The 23,007-nt window shown below is 39.0% G+C and overlaps 1 protein-coding gene across 26 annotated transcripts in view; it reads left to right on the top strand.

Annotated features, from left to right (window-relative positions):
* Positions 1–2,510: 2,510 nt before the first annotated feature.
* The window catches only part of HECTD1 (HECT domain E3 ubiquitin protein ligase 1), a 64,535-nt gene continuing 44,038 nt past the window's right edge, over positions 2,511–23,007 (top strand). For 19 of the 26 annotated variants that reach the window (XM_074585073.1, XM_074585085.1, XM_074585080.1 and 16 more), the window contains exons 1-4: positions 2,564–2,831; positions 4,896–5,185; positions 21,597–21,831; positions 22,724–22,951. In XM_074585073.1, coding sequence (XP_074441174.1) covers positions 5,046–5,185; positions 21,597–21,831; positions 22,724–22,951 — 603 coding nt within the window. In that variant the 5' untranslated portion in view covers positions 2,564–2,831; positions 4,896–5,045. Of the gene's footprint in view, positions 2,832–4,895; positions 5,186–21,596; positions 21,832–22,723; positions 22,952–23,007 lie in introns of all 26 variants that reach the window. The other 7 variants (XM_074585088.1, XM_074585074.1, XM_074585081.1 and 4 more) reach the window with 1 other exon arrangement.

The raw sequence follows: 23,007 nt of genomic DNA, 5'->3' as shown, positions 1-23,007 counted from the left end.
CCTTCTTCCTCAACATGCTTTAGGCCCAACACTAGCCAAACGATAGCCACAAGCTGGAAATCTGGGGGTCTGAACAAAACATTGTTCACGCGAAAATTCAAATGAAAGCAAGTAATTCCGTAAAAATGACTGATGCAATTCTTAGGTCTTCCTTATCCACTAATGGTACTCCTATTTGACAGTGATTTTCTTCTTATTACATATTAGAGAGCAGTCACTTTTGAAGAGGTAGTCCTAGACTGTTTCGGTGCCGTGCACAAAGGGACGCTGATGCAGTAACTTAGGGGTACCACTTGCTGTGATGTGTTTCCATGGAGTGAGTGCTCTCTGACAACCGCTGAAAATAATTTGCTCAGTTGGCACATGAAGTGGAAAAAGTATTAATCAGACCAGCAACATATATATTGTAAGAAGTATATAATCAATAAAGCAGAGATTGTCTAGTCAGCAGATTATTTCTTCTTTTTCAGAGTCATTCTCAGGAGAATAAAACTTGTAACAAGGAACAAAAATCACTAGCACACTCTTAAGTATTACAAATGTATCACAAAGAAAAAAAATCCTGATTCATTACTAAAGCTATAATACATTACTTGATACGCTTCCTTTAATATAAAAAAAAAATTACAAGATATATCAAATTGGACAATTAATGCAACAGGACATGGAAGTATTTATGTTTAGCCATTTAGAAATAAGTAAGTACGGCACTGAAAGCTATTTCCAGTATTTTAAGTGTTGTACGCCTACTTCATAGTACTTAAAATCCACAGTTTGTATTCTTTGCATGTACAATACTTAAACTTTTGATTTTGTTCCTAAATTGATCTGTATTTTGATAACCTCATCTTCTCCATGGATAACCATGCATCTGTCCTAAGATACTTGAACCAGAAACTGCAGACTATGTGAAAAGAGCAAAAGATCTGTTTTGATTTCAGAATGTTTGGTCTTTACAATTGAAAACCAGCATTTGTTATTGGTCTTCAGAAGAAATTCATAACGTTGCTTTAATGGAATTCATAACGTTGCTTTAATGGAAACCTCTCTTACGGTAAAATGCAAAGGAAACTGTTGTAGCATCATGCAACAGGAGCCAGGTCACTCAGCAAACGCAGTTCTCAAATTTGGCCTAATTCTGCTGCTGCTTCTGCATCAGTGAAAGTGAAAGAAGATCAAGCTTCTAAATTTAAAGACTGCAGACTCAGTCTTCCTACTGCCTCATGTCTTTAACTTTAAGCGTATAAGAAGCCTTGCTGACCTCTGAAGGACAAGCATAGGCAAAGGATATACACGTAAATCTTGGCAGGGCTGGAACAAGTGGCCGTTAAGAGAGACATAATACGGTAAGACAGAAAGGCTAAGCTGCCTTAGAAATCAGAAATAGAGACAAAGAAAATACTGTTCCTGTGTTCTGAAAAAAAAAACCCCAACAAAACCTGCAGCAATAAAGATAACACTTTCTAGAGGTGTTATTACACCAACATCAAACAATAAAAATTTCTGTGTTCAGCAAGTTTTAACCAAGCATGACTGCTACTGCCTTTTTGTTCAGTGTGTCGTTTTAGCCTCCTAATTACAGGAAATGTCTATGAGGTAGGTAGGAGTGACATTCAAATGTACAATAATCTTATTTACTGCACTTACATAACAGGCTTAAATTCCTTGGAAAAACGCATGTCATCCTGCAGAGAAGGAAATTATTTTGTAGACCCTTTGCTTTTAGTCCTTCATTTTGAATTTGTAGCCATTTGCTTCCTTCATTTTTTGGATCATACACAAGGCACATTGTGGCACGTGTGGCGGGGCGTGTGTGACCCCGCTGCAAAATGCGTCCCAAGCTACGCAGAGTCTTGCATTCACTACAGGGCAAGGGTAAGGGCAAGCTAAAGCCCCTGCTCTCAAAGACCCGCTGCTGCCATGTTTAAATCCGTCCTCCATTGCCCCTTTAATGGGAGTGCTGGAGGCGGATCAAAGCGCTTGCGAGTGGGGCCTGCAAGGTGCAAGCCCCCCCCCGCCAAATATAGAAAATATTTAAGTAAATAACTAGAATATGGCATGAAATAAGACCTGTAACCATAAAAATAAGTAATCCCCATGCAGCCAGGGACAGGCCACACAAGCCTGGGAGGGGAGCGGGAGGTGAGGCCTGCCCGGCCCGCTCGCCACCGCGGAGGTCGACCGGGCACCCCGGGGAGCCGCGACCCCGCTCCCAAGGCTGGCGCCTGGCCGAGGGGGCCCTTGCGGGGCCCGGAGAGGGGGAAGCCGGCCCCGAGGCTCCCCTCAAGCGGAGAGAGCCGAGCTGCGGCCAGACACATCGCTCAGAAGCGGGTGCGGCAGCGCGGGCCCCCTCTGGCCCCAGGAGGCCGCCGTCCCCACTGTGCCCAACCCCTGGCGGCCCGGAGGCTCCACCAGTTGAGGCCCGGGGAGGAGCAGCAGCGGCGCTACCGGGGGGAGGGCGGCCGCGCCGCTGCCGCAGCGCCCCCAGCGGCCGCTCGGCCGGCGCCAGCTCCTCCCCCTGGGGCCGCGGCGCGGCTGCCTTCCCCTCCTTCCACCCAATCCCGTGCCGGGCGGAGCGCCATGGATGCCGCTGGCTGCCGCCTGCTGCGGGGCCCGGGCCGCCGTCGCGCCTCTCCCTCTGTCTCCCCGCGGCGCTGAGGAGGGGTCGGCTCTGGCGAAGGGGCTCCGGAAAATCGACGTGAGCGGCGGGGAGGGGTGCGGGCCCGTTTCCGCTGGCGCTGGGGAGACGGTGCCTTTCCTGAGCCGCCAGGCCGGGTCACCCTGCGAGGCCTGCGGCTCGCCAGGAACTCGAGCGTCGCTGCCCGGGCCTGGTAGGTCGGTGTGGGCAGGCCCGGCGGGAGTGGGCCGGGAGGCCCGGCTATGGCGCGGGGCCGTGGAGGGGGGCGGCGGCGGGTGCCGGAAAATCTGCGTGCGGGGGCCGAGGGGCCGAGCGGGGCGGCGCTGCCGGGAGCCCCCCTCAGGCCGCCGGCCGGGCTGTGCGCGGGGGTGGCGGCGGGGAGGGGGCTGCCCTTCCGCAGGGTGGCCGGGTGCGGGGAGGAGGCCCCCAATCCCCGCGCTGGCCTGGGGCCCCTCCGTGTGTCGGTGTGTGTAGGCCCGGGCGGCGGGGGGTGAATTGGGCTGCGGCCTGGCCCCTTTCCTGGCGCGGCTCTCCTGGGAGCCCCGGCCCCGCGCCCGGCTCGCTTTTCTGCTCGGCGGTTCGTATCCGTCCGGTTAGAGCCCGTCTGGGGTGGAAGAACAGCAGGTGCCTGTATTGAACTTACCCCACTTTCACTGTCTCTCTTAATTTTCTTGTTTCTGTTGCCTTCACCTCCCCCCTCCTTCCCCCCGAAGTTAATAATTTAGTCGCGTTAAGGAGACATACTATGCTTACAATACGATCCCATTTGTACTGGCTGAAAGTAGTTTTATTTAGTCTTGGAACAGGAAATAACAGCCTGTAAACAGCTCGGAGGATCATAGGCATTGTTTAAAGCATAGAATATGAATTTAGTAACGTTTGAATTCTTTTTTACAGCAAGACTGCAGCAATAACAAAAGTATATAAGTGGCAAGCAGTAACTGAGTGATCTGTAATGTCATTATGGTCCTAAGTTATAAAAAAATCACATCTGTCATACTTTTGTTTTGCCACATCTTTGAGTACAAAGCTATTGTGAAACAGCACTGCTGATTCAGTGTATGTTTCTCCATCTAGTACCAATTTCTGATTCACTTTTGTAGATGTGCCCTTGGTGGAGTTATTTTTTAACTATTAACTCATTAGCAGAAAGTAAACAAGTAGGCAGACTTTGTCCAGATCGAGCTCCCCCCCTGCCCCTACAATTTGTGGGGACACTGTCCATGCTTTTCATATTTACCTGTGAGTTCAGTAAACTAATTCTTATTTTATAAGCTATTTTTAAAAAATAGCCATTTTTTTTCTTATATGTTTAATTGGAGAGATTGGTTTGTAACCTTTGTTTTAGTTTTTGTATGAAAATAGTCATGTTTGCTGTGTTCTCAGGCATGAGAAGTGAATTTGACTATTCGTTAGTAAAACATAAAGTAGAAAGCAAGTACATAGGTCAAAAATACCTCTTAATATTTTAAAGGGACTTTTTTGGTCTTCGGCTTGCATGTACGACTATGGCATTGGGCCAGCAAGTAATGTTTTTTTCCTTATATGTACATGAATTATTTGAATTATTCACTGCATTTTTAAAGAAGCTATGAATTAGATACTTTTTTTTTCTAAAAAGAAAAAACACCAAACCCAAACAGAACGACAAACCCCTAACTCTTGAAAGTGCAAGTGATTCTTAAATTCTCTTTTTTATCCTTTGACTTAAAAAGCTTATTTTCCTTATGTTTGGGTGCTGTTTTAAAAGGTGAAGGATTAATTAAACTTTTGTAAAGATTCTTCAGTTCTTTAGTTGTACATCTCAATTTTTTTGTTTTGTGGGTTTGTGTTTAAAATGTGACATTTGATGTCTCTCTCTATTTTAATACTTTAGTGAGGAGGTAATTAATCTTTCAGAAAAATGGACACTTTATTATAAAGTGACACACGAAAGGGTTAAGCACAGTTTTTTTTACTTAAGTTTTAATTTTGAGTTATCCTGTAAGTAAGAGTTGGCTCTAAGTCTTGCTTGATCGTCAGCTGGAACTAGAAATTTATTTCCAGTGAAACAGAACAAACTCATTAGTGTTTACTCATGTATAAAGCTTGGAAAAAAAAAAAAAAAAAAGAAGCAGTTCAAATATGTGGAAGTTTTCTTAATGTCAGCCCAGAAATGTGCTATACATTTTAGAGAGGAGCAAATCCCAAAAGTTTTAAGACAATATTGTGGTGATAATAATTTCTTTTTTTTTTTTTTTTTACTTTTTCTTTTCAGGTGAAAACTGCAAAAGCCTGGGGCTGACTGAAGAGAAATATTAATTGTGCTCAAGTTAGTCTGGCTTGAACAATTAAAGGATATTTTTGGTACTTTTTAATTTAAGTGGAGGTGGCTTTTTTTTTTTTAAAAAAAAAAAAAAAAAGAAACATGGCAGATGTGGACCCAGACACGTTGCTGGAATGGCTGCAGATGGGGCAGGGAGATGAAAGGGATATGCAGCTCATAGCACTGGAACAGCTATGCATGCTACTTCTGATGTCAGACAACGTGGATCGCTGTTTTGAAACGTAAGTAGTTTTGGCTTTCGTTTATGGAATGTTATTTTCCTCTCATGGTAGCCGTATATGACGTTTAACATTCCTAGAAACTTTCAGCCTAAGAAATGTTTTTACAGGCTGAACTTGAGTGTAGATCACTGAAATGAAGAGTTTCTGTTAATGTTGTGTGAAGTACTGTTGTCTGATTAAAAATGTAGGGTCCTGTGAGTGATCCACAGTGCTGGTTCTGACACATCATCTGATTGTTAAATTTAAAGAAATGTATTGAGAATTGTAATGTGGAAGTGTTGGGGGGGGGTGTTGTTTGTGTTTCTCTTTTGTTTTTTTTTTTTTCAATGGTAGAGAAAACTTTTTTTTTAACATTAAAACTATAATGATTACTGACATATATTTAAGTATCCGTACCCTTGCAGCACTTTTCTCAAGAGGTATAGTAGGTTTTTTTGAGCTCTGCAAATCCAAACAAAAATCACAAATACTAACCCTTGTTCATACAAATATTTTGCCCCTTCTTTGAAGAATGTTGCTGTTCATGCCACCCTCTTCAGCTGCATTTGTACACTTCATATAGTGCAGTTCCTGCTCTCACTCCTTTTTGTATTTCTCACAGCACAAAATGCTGATGTAACCACTTCTGTTGCTTCATCATGTTGCTGTGCATGTGTTGCACTGCTTCCTGTGAGGGCCCACAAGTAGTATGGAAAGAAGGTAGCAAAAGTGTAAACAATCACAACTTTTAAATTTGACAACTCTTACATTTTTTTTGGTATTTGTTGGGTTTTTTTATTTGCTTGTTTCCCCAGTTCTTATTTTAACACCTGTGCATCTCTCCTCTTTTCCTTCTTTTTTTTCATTACTCTCACTTTCTTTTCATCTCAGAGTATGTCTAGTGTCTTTCTGATAACATCCTGCTGCTTAGGAGTGTGGGTTTAGAAGCATTTAAGGTAGCTGTTTGTTACAGTGTTTAGTATTGTAGTCCTGAAGAAGAGAACAGTTTTTGAGCTTATGTCTTGGATTTGTAGTCGGTATGTAACAGTGAGAAGAGTTTTGTGCACTGCTTTAGAATTTGAAATTGCCTGATCTTGGCCTTAATGATCTTACGGGTAAATTGTGAATTGAAAGATAATTACTGTAGGGAGATGCATTCGATTTCCCTATCTGTCCCTTGTAGTACTGATACTGGTGGAGCATTGTTTTCAGCCTCAGAAAAGCTGTTTTACTGACTTCTTAATTTATTGCTGTAGAAAAGAATTTGATAGTTAAGAATGAATTTTTCTGACAAGTCTAGGTGACCTTCCTGCTTCATTATATTCAATATAGAACAGAAGTTTGGGCTTAAGCATTTGTAAGGATGTGTTCTGGTTATTGGAGAATTGGGAATGAAATGTCAACTTTAAAAATATAAACAAGTTGTGGGTTTTATGCATTTTATTTAGAACAGACTTTAATCTCAATATAAATGAATTAAATAGTCCAAGTGCTTTTCTTTCTTATAGATAATGAATGCTCTGTTATTGCAGTGTTGTGGTTTTAAAATTAGTTTTTATGTCTAAAAGAAGAAACATTTAAAATATTATTTGGCATTTTAATTTTTGTTTTGAGACTTGGTATAATTTAATTTTACTGGTCTTCTAAGTTGTTGATCTCTTTTGCTCTTGTAAGCTTCCCTCAAAAGACAAACAGAAGAGAATCAAGTGTAAATTGGGAAGAAGTTATCAAGGTTCCCTGCCTGTTCAAGTGATTTTACAGTAAAGTTAAAACTGCTCCTTTTAATTGGCACTGTGAATAAATTGAAGATACGGTTCCACAGTATTTGGTGAGCTGACATAGTAGCTCATTACCTTCAAAAGGAGAGCTACTTCTTCCTATTTATCATACTTGCTATTTTTATTCCTCCCAACCATGTTCTTGGTTCATACCAGCCTTAGGGCTTACTGAACTCCTCTAATTCACTAAAAGATCAAGTTGCTCTCTAAACCCTCTGAAGAAGCTGGCTAGTTTTCTGCTGTTACAGTGAATTACAGCAGGTTATAGAGGTGTCTTAGCATGACAGGTGGAACTGCTTAACTGGAAATATGGGAGAAGCAGAGAAAGGTATACATTCTTCAGTGGAGAACTACTCAGTGGATTGTCTCAGGTGCCTGTGGTATTACAGCCTGCATTTCAAAGTGACTGACTTAATTTTTAAACTCTCCGTAAGAAATAGATGGTGTCTCGAAAAGTTGGTTTTTTTTTTTTTTTTAAGATCTTTCACAATGACAGTACAAGTAGCCAAAACTGTCACATGCTGAGAGACTGTAACTAAAATAATCTTTGATAATATTTTAAAGTTGCTTTTCAGCAATGTTTTTAAAGGAGTTGTTGCTTGCCTAAATAGGAGATATACTATGTGACAGAAGTGTTGCCAAATACTTTTTGAAAATGGTTTCAGTGTATGTCAGACTTGTAATGTGGCCTTTTTTTTCCTGTTGGTAAGAAAACCAACCTCTAGACTTCAGAACATTTTTTCTTCTGTTAAACAACAAGAGCATTCCCAAACTTTTGTATGTTGTGCAGATGTTAATTCAAGATCTTGGGATTGTTTATTGCTATTAATTATGTTAACTAAGAAAACTTTAAGAAATTTTTCATCTGTGGAATTCAACAACTGGAAGGTGGAAGGTAGAATCTTAAAACAGTCGATTTCTTGGAGAATGAAATGTGGTGTTTTTCAGGGATCAGTTAGAGTGACTTTAAGTATTAGTCCACTTTTACATAAGAAATTATTTGCTCTTATGATGTAAGCTAAGAAAAAGCTCATCATTTTAGTGAAGTACATCTGGTGATTAAAAGCTGTGTATGATGAGGACTGGCAAAGCTATGAAACAGACACATGAAAAATATTGACATGAATGGTATGCATTTTCCCTAAAAGCACAATGCTGTTTCCAGACTGATTTATTAAGGGCAATACTCAGTCTCACTTAGCAAAGAAAGATCACAAAATTGGAGAAAAAGAAAAAAGGCAAAAAAAAAAAAGGCATTGAAATGATGTATTCAAAATCTTGTATTTCATTATTGCAGTAAAGTAATAGGGTTACTTTGCAAACGTATTCTCAAGGAACTATTTTAAAGCTAATAAATTGTTTCTGTACAAGAGTAATGGATATTGAAACTAGCATTTCAGATCAAATCAGAAAAACGGAAGTAGGCATAAATGTATGGTGGTGTGTTTCCTAGCATTCTGGCAGAGTTCTAGCAGCATCGCAACAGATTGCAGGGTATGCAGCCAATAACAGGTAGTGGTGCCAAATAGTTGATCTTTCTTTACTTCTCCCCCAGATTTACATATTACATCTGATTCAATTATTTTTAGTGTTACTCATATGTTAGCATTGCAGAAATCAGCGGCATATTCATCTTCTGGTGATAATGAGTCACAGTCACTGTTAGTCACTTAGCATGAAGAATGGCTAACATTTTACCAGCAGTAAAAGCCAGTAGCCTGAACTGCAGAACCTTAATGAGTTAACAGAAATGGGTCTGTTAAGTAGTTGAATTGGAGTAAAGCAGCTAAACTTGTTATTATAAGTGTTAGGCCCAAATTGTAGTTAAATTGTGTGCTACTAAGTCAACTTTAACAGGAGTTTTAAGTATGCGTTTTATATAAACATAGTTGAAATGATATTTTTAGTGTTCAAATTGTTACAAGTAATTTCAAAGGCAATGTAGAGGTTGTTAGTTACAGTCTCGCATTATTAATATAGCCCTTTTCAGCATAGGTGTTTCAATTTATCTTCTTTGCCCTGATTCTTTCACTTCATTTTTGGTGAAATAAAGTGAAACTCCTCAGATATGGGCTTTGTGTTGTTATTTCCTTTTCCTATCTGCCAGAGTAAAAGTATTTAGTAAGGAAGTTTTTACTTAATTATTTTCCTTAATTACAAAGAAAACTTGTAGAGCGACACAGTAGTAGAACAAGTGAAGTAAAACCTGAGCAAAAACTTTTTTACACTGAACAGAGGAAATAGGCCTTATTAATGCTCAGAAGGAGAAAGCGTATATTCCTTCGGCTGTGCCCTAAGTCACTTCAGTATATTTAGCATTAGCAGATTTGGTTAGCATTGAATTATCAAGAGTTATCAGCTTATTTGAAAAATAAAACCCAAAAATTATACAAAGGATCAGAATTTAGGATTCTAATGTGTAAAATGGAAATCCTTTACATTTATTTTTTTAGATCAAATAGGTTTATTTCAATTTACATTAAACGTTCTTTTTCTTCAAGTATATATTCACTACTATATCTCTACCTTGTATTTGCTAACATGTAATAATAAGCGTAAGAAGAAACTGTAGTGAATCAAAGACTCTGTTGATGTGAGCTAATGAGACTGTGGTAGGATAATGTGGAACAGTTTAGCTTTACCTTCGCCTGATGACTTAAAACTACAGGCTCCCGTGTTTATCAGTATTGTATAACTTCAGTAAATCAAAATACGATATAAACACAATTTTTCTTGTAGAGAGAGGGATAGGAATCCAAAGTGGTGGTTTTCAGGCCTATTTTTAAAGTTTGGGCTGGCTTTAAAAACATCTTTGTAATTCAGACAGTGGTAAAGTGCCCTTTGACAGATCTAACAATTGTGAGAAAACTAACAGGCTGAAAGGGCAACTCTGTCTGTATTAAGGTGGTTTACATGTTGTGTGTCCTGCAGATTTGTTCGTTTTGTTATTTTAAGGGGAAAAAAAAAAACAACTCAGGCCATTGTTACGGTTTTGTGCTGGAGTGCAGCCATGAGTAAATTAGGCCAAGTATTGCTGTCAACAATAGACTACTATTTGAAACTATGCAAAGCGTATGTTCTTGGTGAATTATTGGTTTGGACTAATGCAGACATCTCTCTCAATAAATGAAATTTTATAAGCTTTACAATGGCAAGACTCATGTGATTCCTACCAACTTTTTTTTTTCCATTTCACGAAGGCAGAGGGTCTGGCAGCAGTGAAATGCCAGCACTGCAGTCATTCGCTCTGCAATGACTCCAATGTAGTGGGATCTTCAGCATCCTATGGAGTGCTTTTCTGAGATGGAAGTACGGGTGCGTGCTGTGTTTTTCAGGGAGCTCTCTTGTTACAGTGTAATGTTCAGAACTATTTCTGATTTTTAAGGCTGGTTGGGTTTTTTGCAATGGTAAGAATTTTAACACGCTAATGTCTTTCTGGTTGCTCTTTGTAATATGGGAATTATGGCCTCATTGTCACGGGTATTATGGAGATTAATTAGCCTTGTCTAGTCATGTTGAGAATCTTAATGGTTGCAAAGGCCGGACGGGAAGATTACGTCATCTAAATTGACATCCTCTGTGTCATAGGCCCCTACATTTTACCTGGTTTTACTGAATTGAACATCTGGTTTGATACAAGCATAATGTGTAGTAATGCTTCCAATAGGGCATCCTACCTAATTTTATCCTATGTTTCACTATTTAGTCTGCTGCCTAGTTGCCTTTTGTTGGTGAAATTTGGTTGTCCTTTTCTGTTTGAATTGGCCAGACTTCTGCATTCTGTGGTGGGCAGTCAGTGTACCTTTTCCGATTGAATTAAAAGCCAATACCCTTGTTGCTGTGAATGTGGTTGCATACAAGTGTCTTGTCAGCTCCTGATCTTCCCCCAGGCTCCAATTCTTCAGTTTCCAAGTTTTTTGGAAGTATTTTCCAGTGTTAGATTCATCTATGCTATTTATAGTAGTACATTTAACTTAACTGTTACTGGTTATACATCCCAAATTTAGTCACATGTTTCCAAAACATTGTACAGGAAGTGTGGTTTTAGTTATTTATCTTCAGAGTTGCTTTCCAGGATATGATTGCTCGCTCCTTAGGCATGGCTTGATGGCTTGACCTAGGCTAAGATCTGTAATTTTTGTGTGTTAAAACACATTTTGTTTAAATGAGCACATGCCTCTGAGTAGTCCAGGCAGGTCTGTATAACTCATACACTGTCTTTGCCACTATTTAGTAGTCTGTCATTTTTTCTATTAAAGTATTGGTAGTATCATCAAGTACCCTTTGTTTTGGTCAGGGCTTTGTGCGTGAGATAAAATTGAAGCGATTCTTGCAAGATTCTTCACAGAAAACATGGGTGCAGAATTTTAAGGCAATGAGTTAATGGCCTTTTGAAAGACTTCATCCCTGGTAGATTGGGCGAGACCGATAAAATAGGTGTTAAGAGAATTTCAAGTAGGGGGCTTCCTTTCTTGAATTACTGTACTAGTCAAAATATTTTAAATATCAGCCTTTTACGAAGGGGCTATATACAAAGCATAGACAGTGTAGATGGTCAGTAGATTGGTAATGGGGAAATGGAAGTTTTCTTGTTTAAGTTGGTTCTCTTTTTGAGCACCTGGAAGTCCAGCAGGAGCCGGTGGGGAAATGTGCTTACTTAGGCAGACTTACAAAATTTTAATTTTAAGGCAGACTTACTTTTTCTTTTAATTGCTTATTTCATTTTGAAATGTTAGCAAATGTAATGTGTACTCGAACCATTATGTGTTTGCACAGTTGAGGTTGCTACTAGTGGAAGTAGTGGCAGAAAAATCTATACTTTCAAGTTCTTTAATTTATTCAGCTATTGTGGACCAAGTTTCTGCAAAACATTTACAAAATGCTGGAGATAAGAGAACAAACATATGTGGAATTACTACCCTGAGGCATGGCGTATCTTTTTAAGGTACTGAAAAATGCAAAAGGCAGCACAACACATCATTTGTAAATTCAAGAGCAAAGCTAACGATAATTTATTTAGAAGTTACCTATCCTGCAGAAGCTGTTTCTTCTTCTTCAATGTGTGACACATTGTCACCTAACTGGTATACTTTTCCTCAAAAACAGTTATTAATGAGGTTTAAATTCAGTATTTTAATTTTAGTTATAATTATATATATAGATAATTATTAGATGGCGTAGGCACGTATAATTCCTTCTTTTCCCACTTTTAACTGGTCTCAGCAGATGGTATGCATTACAGATCCAGCACAAGTGCTGGCAGGCAGCTGAGCTTGGTTTTCTGCCACAAGTCACATGCCTTGGACCCTGCGCCTGATGCCGGAGGCTTTGTCATATGGCAGTGGCTCTGCATCAGCCCAGTCCAGCGGTTACTGGGGAATTGAGTAACGCACCGTAATGCTAGCAGTAGTTGTATTAACCATTCTGAGGATGAAATGGTGTTGTCTTCTTCCCTTCTTCTGGGTTTTGTTTAAACACAGCAGTGGTTTTTAAACTACCACTATTGTTTCTGTTTTAGCTAAGGCTTTTAAGTGCATTTAAAATGCGAAATGTAATTACAGAAATGAGTTTACAGTGCCTATTTTTACTTCCTTGGTATCTCCTTACGCTGGCCAGCTGTAAAATCAGCTGAGTCACTTGATTTGAGTTTAAGGGCTTAGCACTGGTGGGAGCTTACTGCTGTAGCTATTTAAGAATTTTGCATCCCCATGGATACTCCTGTTCCTAAAGCAGGGATGGGGGAGGGAATGGAGGAAAGATTCAGAAGTGTGTCAGCGTATGGAGTAATGCTGATATAATGCTGCAAATGCTGTAGTAATATAATTATATTGATAAATTTCCCTAGTCTTTCTCAACATGTTATCTATCAATATGATTGTGATGTTTAGAAAATGTTTTTAGAACACTTACATTTTCTGCAGAGGAAGAATATATATATTAAAGAACTTGTGTATCCTGGTCTTTTACAGTCTAATAAACTTATTTTAACACTGAAAGCATGATTTTTTTAAGAATAGAAATTGTATGGAATCAGCACTTTTTTAATGTGGCTTATTTCTTTTCTTGGTGTCAGTATAGAGAACAGAGAATGCTTTACTACCCTAATCTAAACGGATTTACTCCTGTAAAGGGTAAATATTGATACTGAATAGTACTTATTTCAGACCTTTTAAAAACTGTTATTTACAAACCTGCCTTCCAGTGAGATCTTTGAAACATGGTGGGTGGAAGACTCACAAGATAATAAATAGCAGAAGCCCTTTTCCTGGGAGTACAGGAATGAAGTTGAGTGGACATCCAGAACTGAGACACTTAATTAGCAAGAGCTGTAGCGTTGGTTGCAGAGTAACCTCATTAACTCACTGAAGTCAGTCTTTCACTAAGGAGTAACACAGAGTAACCTCATTAATTCACTAAGTCGGTCGCTGATCACTCTTCTCGAGAGGACTCTTTCAAAGTACTTTAGGAAGTGCCCAATGTCGTGTTAATATAGCTTCTTAGAAATAAAAATATAAAGATATTTTCCTTTAATTTTCATATTCTTTAGGAGGAGTACCTACATAGAAGTCTGAACTTTGGAGCTACCTATTAGTGCCTATTAGCCATTATTTTCTAATTTGAAAAAATAAAAACTATTAAACAATAGGCATTTTTTCCCTGTAATAAAACAAACTCGCCACTATCTTCTTGTTTGTTGCACTGCAAACACATCATTGTGAACAGAGTGATTCTCCCCCCGCCCCAGCTTTGAGGGTACAGCAACAATTTTTTTTTTGTTGTCATAATTTATTTTTTTTCTGAGATAAATTACTCTTAGTTAATATATGGTTAGATAAAAGCAACATGGTAAAACTGGGTTTGATATTGGATGTTTTAAATTTAGAAACTATGTATTTTGGGTTTTTTTCCCCTCAGTGGGATACAAGGCCTGCAGTGGTGAAAGGTTTATTTGTGTTCTTTTCTCTTGGAAGTCAAAACCATCATCTGTCAGTAGATGGACATGTACTAAAAGCTGAACATCAGTTGCTGTCCTGTTGTATCAGTTCATTCAGTGCCGCGGTTCTGTCCGCAGCCTCCCTGCTGTCCGGGGAAGTTTTGGCAGCCTTGTATTTCCCCAAGTAGACAGTTTTCTAAAGGCAAGTCCAATGTGTGGCCACTGTGGTACAGACACTCCTAAAATGCTTTGCTTCTCTACCCATCCAAGTACATTTTAGATCTGAGCATAGTCTCGGTTGGAAGAGCATTATTATTTATGTTACTGATGGGACCTGATATTCTACAGCAAATATTTGGGACAGTTTGAGGTCCCTTTGATCTGTTTCGGCCTGCCTAAGGAAGCCAGTAGGGATTTACCTGGGAATTAAGGTGTAATAGTGACATATACATAACATGGCTTATCTGACTCACTCTCTGGATTCTACTGGCATTGATTGTATTTGCTTACCTGGTGCTTCATTAAAAAGAGAGGCTGGTCCTCAGAAAGTGCTCTTTTCAGGACCTGGTTGCTAGAATCGCTTCCAGGTGAGTGGTGGATTTCTCTTCCCAGTGCTGCCTTTGCTTACACTTTAGTAACAAGGTGCCTTTACTCAGGGTTGGATTGAGTGAAAACTCAAGATCTTCTTTGAAAGCCCGTTTGCACAATTTTGAGGTGTAGAGACCATCCACTGAGTAAGGGCAAGACTTTCCCTTTTTCTTAGGGGTCAAGGGCCAGCACACAGTAGTCCCCGTGGGGCTGTGTGACAGAAGGGAGGGGTGTCCTTTGGACACCTGCTATGTGGCTGTGTGTTGCATACCATTTCCCGTCCTGTGCTGGTGTTCCCATCTACCCCTTCCAGTCCTTTCTCTGGCACTGTTAACACATGCATGTTCTTGTCTCTGAGACATGTAGAACAGATGCTTGTAGTTTCAACCGCAAGAGACCCATGTAGTAGCTTAGTGCGGATTTTGGGATTAGAGGGTGTTCTCTAGAAAGCTGACCTGTGTACTTCTGTTTGTAACACAGTTATTCATAGAAAAGTTACCTATGGTATAATGACTGAAGTTCTTCAAAACAACAGCTGTACAGTTTTGTGCTGTAATTATTCTAGCCACCTGTTTGAGAAGGCTGGGTCTGGAGCACTGAGGATGTGTTGGTACGCCGCCCTTTTCTGATCCTACAGCTCAATCGTTGATCTAGGCTGGGTGTGAAGGGCAGAGCTGGTACTTTCTGTTCCCTTGCTAGCAGGAACTTTAGGGACTGCAAAGACCCGTGTTGACTTCAGCAGGGAAAAAGAATGTGAGCTTGTCTGTATGGCATGTGCATGTTTATGAATGTAATCTGCATGCATCTTTTAAGAGTTCCTGTGTAACTGACCATTCTTTGTCTACTGCAACACTACTTTGTGGTTTTCACCATGAAATAAATACAGCAATGTTTCACTACAGAATATTGACGTTTGTTTGGTTTTTTTGCTTTGCATTGAGGATGTTTCGTAAGTGTGTTAGTCCCTCTGTTCAGAGCTCTATCAGTCCATGTGGTTTATCTAATTGTGTAGTAAATTTGCTCTCCCTTTATTCAGCTGCTGCTCTTGATTCTACCAAATCTTCTGGTGCCTGGGCCAAATATTTTTGCAAAGGACATATCTTTAATTATTACACAACTAGGGTAAAAGTTCTTTGTGGCCTTCAGTAAGAGCAGCACTCTGCTTGTGGGTTGTAGATCTTCCTCTTGTTCTGAATATTATTGCTTGGAGTAAAGCAAAGTAGAGGTCTCACCCGGTCGTTTTGCATGCACGTTCAGAGCAGCAATTTGGGTAGCAATTGTGGGCATAACGACATCAGTGCAATTCATTCCTTTGATAGCTTTTGGAGAAGCCAGAATAAAAAATTGTCTTCCCTAGAACCTCTATTAAAATAGCAGAAAATGCTGGTGATAGGTTAACTGACAGTAAACTGGTAGTAACATGCATTAAAAAGCTGTGAAGAAGTGGAATGATGCAATATGCTAAACAGTAAATCAGCTGTCAAAACTGCTGAGATACCAAGATACTATGTAATAATGCGAGATGATTAGTTTGCATTCTCTTATCTGTATCTGTCCTATTGCACAATTGTACTTTAGGTTTCTAGGACAGAATCTGTTGTGTTGCTCTGATAGTGCAGGGAGATCCTGATCTGTGACAAGAGCCCTCAGGTGCTACAATGTGACAGATACTGATGACTTGAATGTCGCAGGCGATAGATGAGGAGTCTGAGGTGCTAAACATCCTTAGGAACTTCTCTGGATAGGAGAAGACAATGCAGTAAGAAGTTCAGAGCTAGTCTTGAGTGAGGCTCAGTCTCCATCTGATGTGTCTAATGATCACAAGACTGCAATAAGTTACGGTGGGAAGAAGGCAATATTTTAAACTTGTGGGGTATGCATTCCTGCCTACTTGCTTATATGATGTCAGTCAAGTACATTTGTCCAGAGGAAGCTCCTGCTGCTGGATTGTTTCAGTTAGTTCAGCACAGAAATTTACCATCTTATTCATCACAATCTGCACAATTGGGATACTATTTGAATTCTAGGAAATAAAAAAACATATTAGTGTATTTAAATTGTCTTGTGTCAAACTCTTACAGCCACAGAGTGAAAGACTATCTGGCTTGGGCACAGCTTCTTGAAGATGTATTTCAGAAATGCATCCAAATGTAACTTGATAATTGTGTTTTCATAAACTATAAAAAGTTTGTGGGTGATCAGAAAAGCTGTTTCATAGGAGTAGTGAAGAACCTTTTATACTTGGCTGGCATAGTAAACATTTTTTTTTTTTTTTTCTGCTGATATCATTACAAGTTCAAAATGTTAAAAAAACGGTGCTGCTTAGAATAAAATATAGCAATGTATTGGCCTGAAACAATATTACAAAGCCAGTGGTCAAGATAGTGTAGAGGTCCTGTCTAGGCAAACTGATGTATTGTGGACTGCATTGGCCAAATGTGTCTTTTGTATCTGAGAATATAACTGATAACTTGACTTTGGTTTTTGAAGTCACTGTCAGTGTTACTATCATCCTTTGGGGCTTATCTTTTGCCAGCTATGATCTTTTTGAAAAACTAGTAGCCATATACAATAGATTAAGGCAATGTCCATAAAACAGTATTAAAAATACTTTTTGACAATCACACTGGGAGAGACTCAGGGCTGATAGAATCCAGGTCTATCTGTTTTGCGTTCTCCAGAAACGCTTCAGACTTCTGTATGCATTTGATTGCCTGGTATGACTTTAGGGATTATAACTTCATTTGCATTACTGTACCGTGTAGAACTTCAACCAACTTGCTTGAGTTGAGACAGACATGAGGGGGAAGAAGATGACACAACTGTACGTACTGTGTGCTAAAATAATAAGCAGCGGCTCTCATTTGCTGTTTTGGAGACTAAGACAAAAATTCTGGTTTGATACTATGCCATGCTCCTGATAACAATGTCTGAGAAAAATGAATTTTACACTTCTGTTACTTCTAAGTTTGTATGAGCTGTAATTATGATCAAGCTTTATATTATGTTTATGTGCATCATTGTGTGACTGATGCTTCTTCATAAACCATCCGGTTTATCAGCTTTTTTACTACACATTTTTCTATTACACATGGATTAGATGATTTGTTAGATTAATTTATAGTTGGCCCAGAACATTCAATTAGAAGGCTAGACGTTTTCATTTTTAGGTAACAGGCAACTATTTAAAATTATGTAATGAGTTCTGCATTGAAAAACAATAAATGAACTTTTAAAAAGAAAAAAAATATTTAATATGCATCACAAATATTTAGTTTGCAGTAAATTATGTACTGGAGTGGATAGCACATACAATTTCATGCCACAAAGTCAGTGTGTTTTGTTCTGTTTTACCTTAAAGCCTGTGATTTCATTTGTGTTGTTTCTTGATTTGCTGCAGGAAGAAGGGGAGGAAGAAGAACTTAGGACTTAAATTAAAGCTTCAGTATTGCTTTTTTCCGCTCCTTTTTTCTTTTTGTTTTTCATTATTGTCCTTAATAAATCTTTTTAAAATGTTTCTGCTGCCTCTTCTACATGGTGTAGTGTAGCTCTCAACTTCCTGATTACTAGCAATATCCAGAAAACTAAAAAAAAAACCAAACTGCAAAAACAAAAAAAAAAAACCACACAAAAACAATCAACCAAACAAGCTCAAAAAACCCAACAAATAAAACTATAACTGAACTGTTAAAAGAAACAAGCATTAAGTACATAGAGCTCAGAGGTTGAAGCAGCTTGGAAGAATTTTCTGTGGAAGCTCTTCTTAAAATTAGATCAGTTGCTATTTCAGAGATAAGTTGCTCTTTTTCAGAACAAGTGAAGTTCTTATTGCTGCTTTTGTAGGAATTCAACATGTATTACCATAGTCTATAAAATTAGTTGAAGTTTGGGTAGCTTTTTATTTTGAGAACCAAGTAATTCCTACAGGTTACGTGTATGAGGAATCTACAGTTTCTTTCTGAAACCTTATGATACCAGTTGGTTTCCTTATAGGAGGACTGGAAATCATTCCTCTAAGTCAGAAAACAAATGTCCTGACAGCAAATTAAGTTTATTATTTGCCTCCTAATTGAAAAAGTATGGTCTCTGACTAATGTAGCTACACGTTCTGGCAAAAAGTAATTTTAAAAAAAACCTCAGACCCTTAAATTTTTGCCAGTGAGCTGTGCTCTTACAAGAGCATTGCTGATACAGTGCACTGGCATTTGTGTGCTGGCAAAGAAGTCATTATAAATGGTAGGCTCTTAGTAACTTTGTATTTTTGCTGTGTCTGCTGGGTAGTTGGCTCTCATGAACAGGTGTTTTGAGGACAAGAACAGTTTTCTTCCAAATTTTTCAATTTCCATTTCAAAAAATACAGCCAAGTTCCATTTGTGCTGTGTCTTTTTATAAACTGTTAAAGAAAAAAAAAAAGTAAATGTTAGATTTGCTAAATATTGCTTTTAATTCCCTGCAAAAATCTAGAGGGTTTTTTCTGCTGCCGTCTTTGTAAATCTAAGAAAAATTGTTTACTACTACTTGCTAGTATTACAGTGGAGACAGTGGAGTGCCTTACTTTCCACTTGGTTATACATGTGTGGTTTTGTTTTGTAAGATTTGTGTTTAGTGGTAAATTTTTTTTCATAGAATTGCGTAGATTGGAAGGGACCTTTCGGATCATTGAGTCCAAACATCGACCTAACCTAAACCATATTACTAAGCACTATGTCTGCCCATCTTTTAAATACCTCCAGGGATGATGATTCCACCACTTCCCTGGGCAGCCTGTCACAATGCTTGGTAACTCTTTCAGTGTAAAAAAATTTTCCTAATATGTAATCTAACCCTCCCCTGGTGCAACTTGAGGCCATTTCTTCTTGTCCTGTCGCATGTTACTTGGGAGAAGAGACTGACTCCCACCTCTCTACAACCTCCTCTCAGGTAGTTAAGGTAGATAGTAGATAAGGTAGAATAGTAGATAAGGTCTCCCCTCAGCTTCCTGTTCTCCAGGCTAAACAACCCCAGCTCTGTCAGCTACTCCTTGTAAGACTTGTTCTCCAGACCCCTCACCAGCTTTGTTGCCCTTCTCTGGACACACTGCAGCACCTCGATGTCTTGCTTGTAGTGAGGGGCCCAAAACTGGACACAGTACTTGAGGTGGGGCCCCACCAGTGCCGAGCACAGGGGGGACAATCACTTCCCTAGTTCTGCTGGCCACGCTCTTCCTAATACAGGCCAGGATGCTGTTGGCTGCCTTGGCCACCTGGGCACACTGCTGGCTCATATTCAGCTCTCAGTTGACCAATACCCCCAGGTCCTTTTCCACCAGGCAGCTCTCCAGCCACTCTGCCCCAAGCCTGTAGGGCTGCATGGAGCTGTTGTGACCCAAGTGCAGGACCCGGCACTTGGCATTGTTGAACCTCATACCATTGGCCTCGGCCCATTGTGTGTTCATATATTTTCTTACAATATAATGTTTGAAGAACACTGTTCATAGCAATGTTTTAGTCATCTGTCTGGTGTTGCATAAAATGCAGTGTAAAAGATCCAACACAAAAACACTTAAACAGGTAGCACTGTCTGTTTTAAATTTTATGTACTGAAATGCTTCTTGTGTCATTGCATAGTACTCATCTAATAATGAGTACAAATTTCAGACTTTTTTTTCCAGTGGATAATGTAATAAAATGCAAAGTTACTGTGTAAACTCTGCTTAAGGAAGATTTGGAGTTAAATAGCACTTGCCTTAAGAACAACAGACAGTATAGGCTAGATTGGCTAATATAAGTATTAAATATGTGATTTAGCTTTATCAAAGCTTCAATTATTAATTTATGTCATTAAAGATCATTGGGTAGTGTATTCATTTGTCAGGAAAATTACTTCATTAAAGGATGTCCACATCTTCAAGGAAACTATTAGCATTTTGCTGTCCCAGGGTTTGGTGCCTTTGTGTGAGTCACTGTCCATAACAGATGGGATACTGAATGACCTCTGAGTTAGTCTTCAGAATGATTCATCAACAAGTACTTCACCTGTCTTCCAGAACAAAACATGCTATTATTTTTGTTCTTTCTCTTTGGATTTAGGAACGTTTTAGGTCTTCTTTTGCAAACCAAGATGCTAGTTTAAGAAAAAATTGCAATATTTGCCTCTCATAGATTTAGTTCTGATCCCCTACATCTAGGGATGAGGTATCCAGTTATTTCGACTACTGTCACAACATACAGCCCCTTCACCTTGAATTTTTTTCTACCACTGCAGTTAACAATCGTTATATTATTTATTGCAAAGTAAGTATGCTATTGGAAGATAAATTATCTTAAAGTATGGCTCCATGTTTTAGAACTTCTGATCCAAATCACTCTTAACCACAACTGCCATAATAGTGAAAAGCATTATTATTGTGTCCTGTTATGTCAGAGGGATAAAAGGAGGACTGTTGCAGCTTGCTTATTTTGTTATGAAGTTGTGGGGATGTTCTTGACTGTCCTTGCATATGTAAATGAGGCTAACAGTAAAGAGGAGAGCCAGAGGCATGAGAAGGAAGGGAAAATGCAATAGAAGCAAGCTAAATGGATTAAATATGTTCTCAGTGTGGTTAGGGAAAAAGAACAAGGCAGGGGAAAGGAAATTGAAATAGGATAAAAAAACCAAGTGAGAATGTTTATACTATAGGGAAGAAGGACCACTCAGAGAATTGAATTGTGTAGCAAAACGAAAATCTTTAGTCTTTATATCAAACAAAATATTTCATGGTTAAGTAGCTATTTATCATCATGAAACTCGAAGCTCTGTTAAGGAAAAAAAAAAATCCATTCTGTTGGGTGAAGTGAGGTTAATTCCTAAAATGATTTCCCAAGAGGATAAACTTTTCCCTGTATGATTTTAAAATTTCAAGAATATTTTTTTCTGCTGGTTTCCTCCCCTAATAGAGCATCTGTTTGCATTTCTGGTTTGAATTTTAGGGTGTGCATGAGATCCTTGCAGCCTAGCATTCTAAATGAATGCTCTGAACCTATAAATTAATTGAACAGATCGTGTCAGCATGAAAAGCATTAATCTGTTAATGTGAAAGTCTATGAAATTACTTAATGTAGAGAAACTTGCACAACTTAGTAATGTTTTGTGGTTGGTTTTTTTTTTCCTGCAGATGCCCTCCTCGAACTTTTTTACCAGCACTGTGCAAAATTTTTCTTGATGAAAGTGCTCCAGACAATGTATTAGAAGTAACAGCTCGTGCCATAACGTATTATCTGGATGTATCAGCCGAATGCACCCGTAGGATTGTGGGAGTGGATGGAGCTATCAAGGCACTTTGTAATCGTTTAGTAGTTGTTGAACTTAACAACAGAACCAGCAGAGATTTGGCTGAGCAGTGTGTGAAGGTATGTATTCTGAATGAACTTGTGTTTTTAAGAAGGAGCTGGAAAATTTACTGTTTCTGAAGAGCTTCCTCATATTGTAATCCTATTTATTTTATTAAAATGTGAAGCAAAACCATAGAGTATGATAAAAGTGTACATGCCAGCGACGCTGCTTATCTTTACTGTCAGTCTGGTGCTTTTCAAAGCTGAGATTCCTTTTTAAAAAAAAAGTATAGAAAAAGAAACAAAAATATTTGAAGAAAGTTTTCTTGTTTATCTTATATGACTAGAATGCTAATGCTAAAAAGGGAATAAAGAATTGCTCCAGATATATGTAAATTACCTGCTGGAAAAAAAAATTGTCTGCTGTCTCTTCAGTAGCGCTAGACACAGCTCCTCTGCACCCTTGTGAAGTTTTCAGAAAAGTTTACAAGACCCTTAAAATCTCTTGTTTAGAACATAACTCATGTCCATGTGATAGTATATAATTTGGGTCCCTGATTACCATGGCATGAGACTTTATGGATGTATTTCTTATTTACTAGTTCTAGTCTACGCAAGTACATCACTGAAGTACTGAAGTAACAGTACTCTATGGAAGTTTGAGAGCTCTCAGTTATGTGTTATCCAAAGACTTAATTCGCTCAGGAAAAGATACTATTATCTAGCTGTCTCTCATGAAAACCTGTTATGACTGTGCTATTGGGGGATGTTCTTGTATTCACTCCTCTGTTTTTGAAGAAAACAGTAACTCCTACAGTACTGGAGGCTTTGGCCCATTCTGGGCGTTGAGGAATACAGGGCTTTTTTTGTTCTGTTGTTTCATTTTCTTAACCAGTTCTGTAGATGGATATAAACAAATAACTGACTTTTTATGTGTACTTCATTCTAATGAAACTTTATTTTGTCATAGGTATTAGAATTAATCTGTACCCGTGAATCAGGAGCTGTGTTTGAAGCTGGAGGGTTGAATTGTGTTCTGACATTCATTCGTGACAGCGGACACCTCGTTCATAAAGATACTTTGCACTCAGCTATGGCTGTAGTGTCCAGGCTCTGTGGCAAAATGGAGCCTCAGGATTCTTCGTTAGAGATCTGTGTGGAATCACTGTCTAGTTTATTAAAGCATGAAGACCATCAGGTAATGTACTAGTTGGCTCAATATGCTGTGACTTTAACTGCCATTATGTTTAATAA

Source organism: Larus michahellis, chromosome 4, assembly GCF_964199755.1.
Source record: "Larus michahellis chromosome 4, bLarMic1.1, whole genome shotgun sequence".
In the NCBI taxonomy this organism is placed as follows: domain Eukaryota; kingdom Metazoa; phylum Chordata; class Aves; order Charadriiformes; family Laridae; genus Larus; species Larus michahellis.
This window is presented reverse-complemented; position numbering and strand designations above follow the sequence as displayed.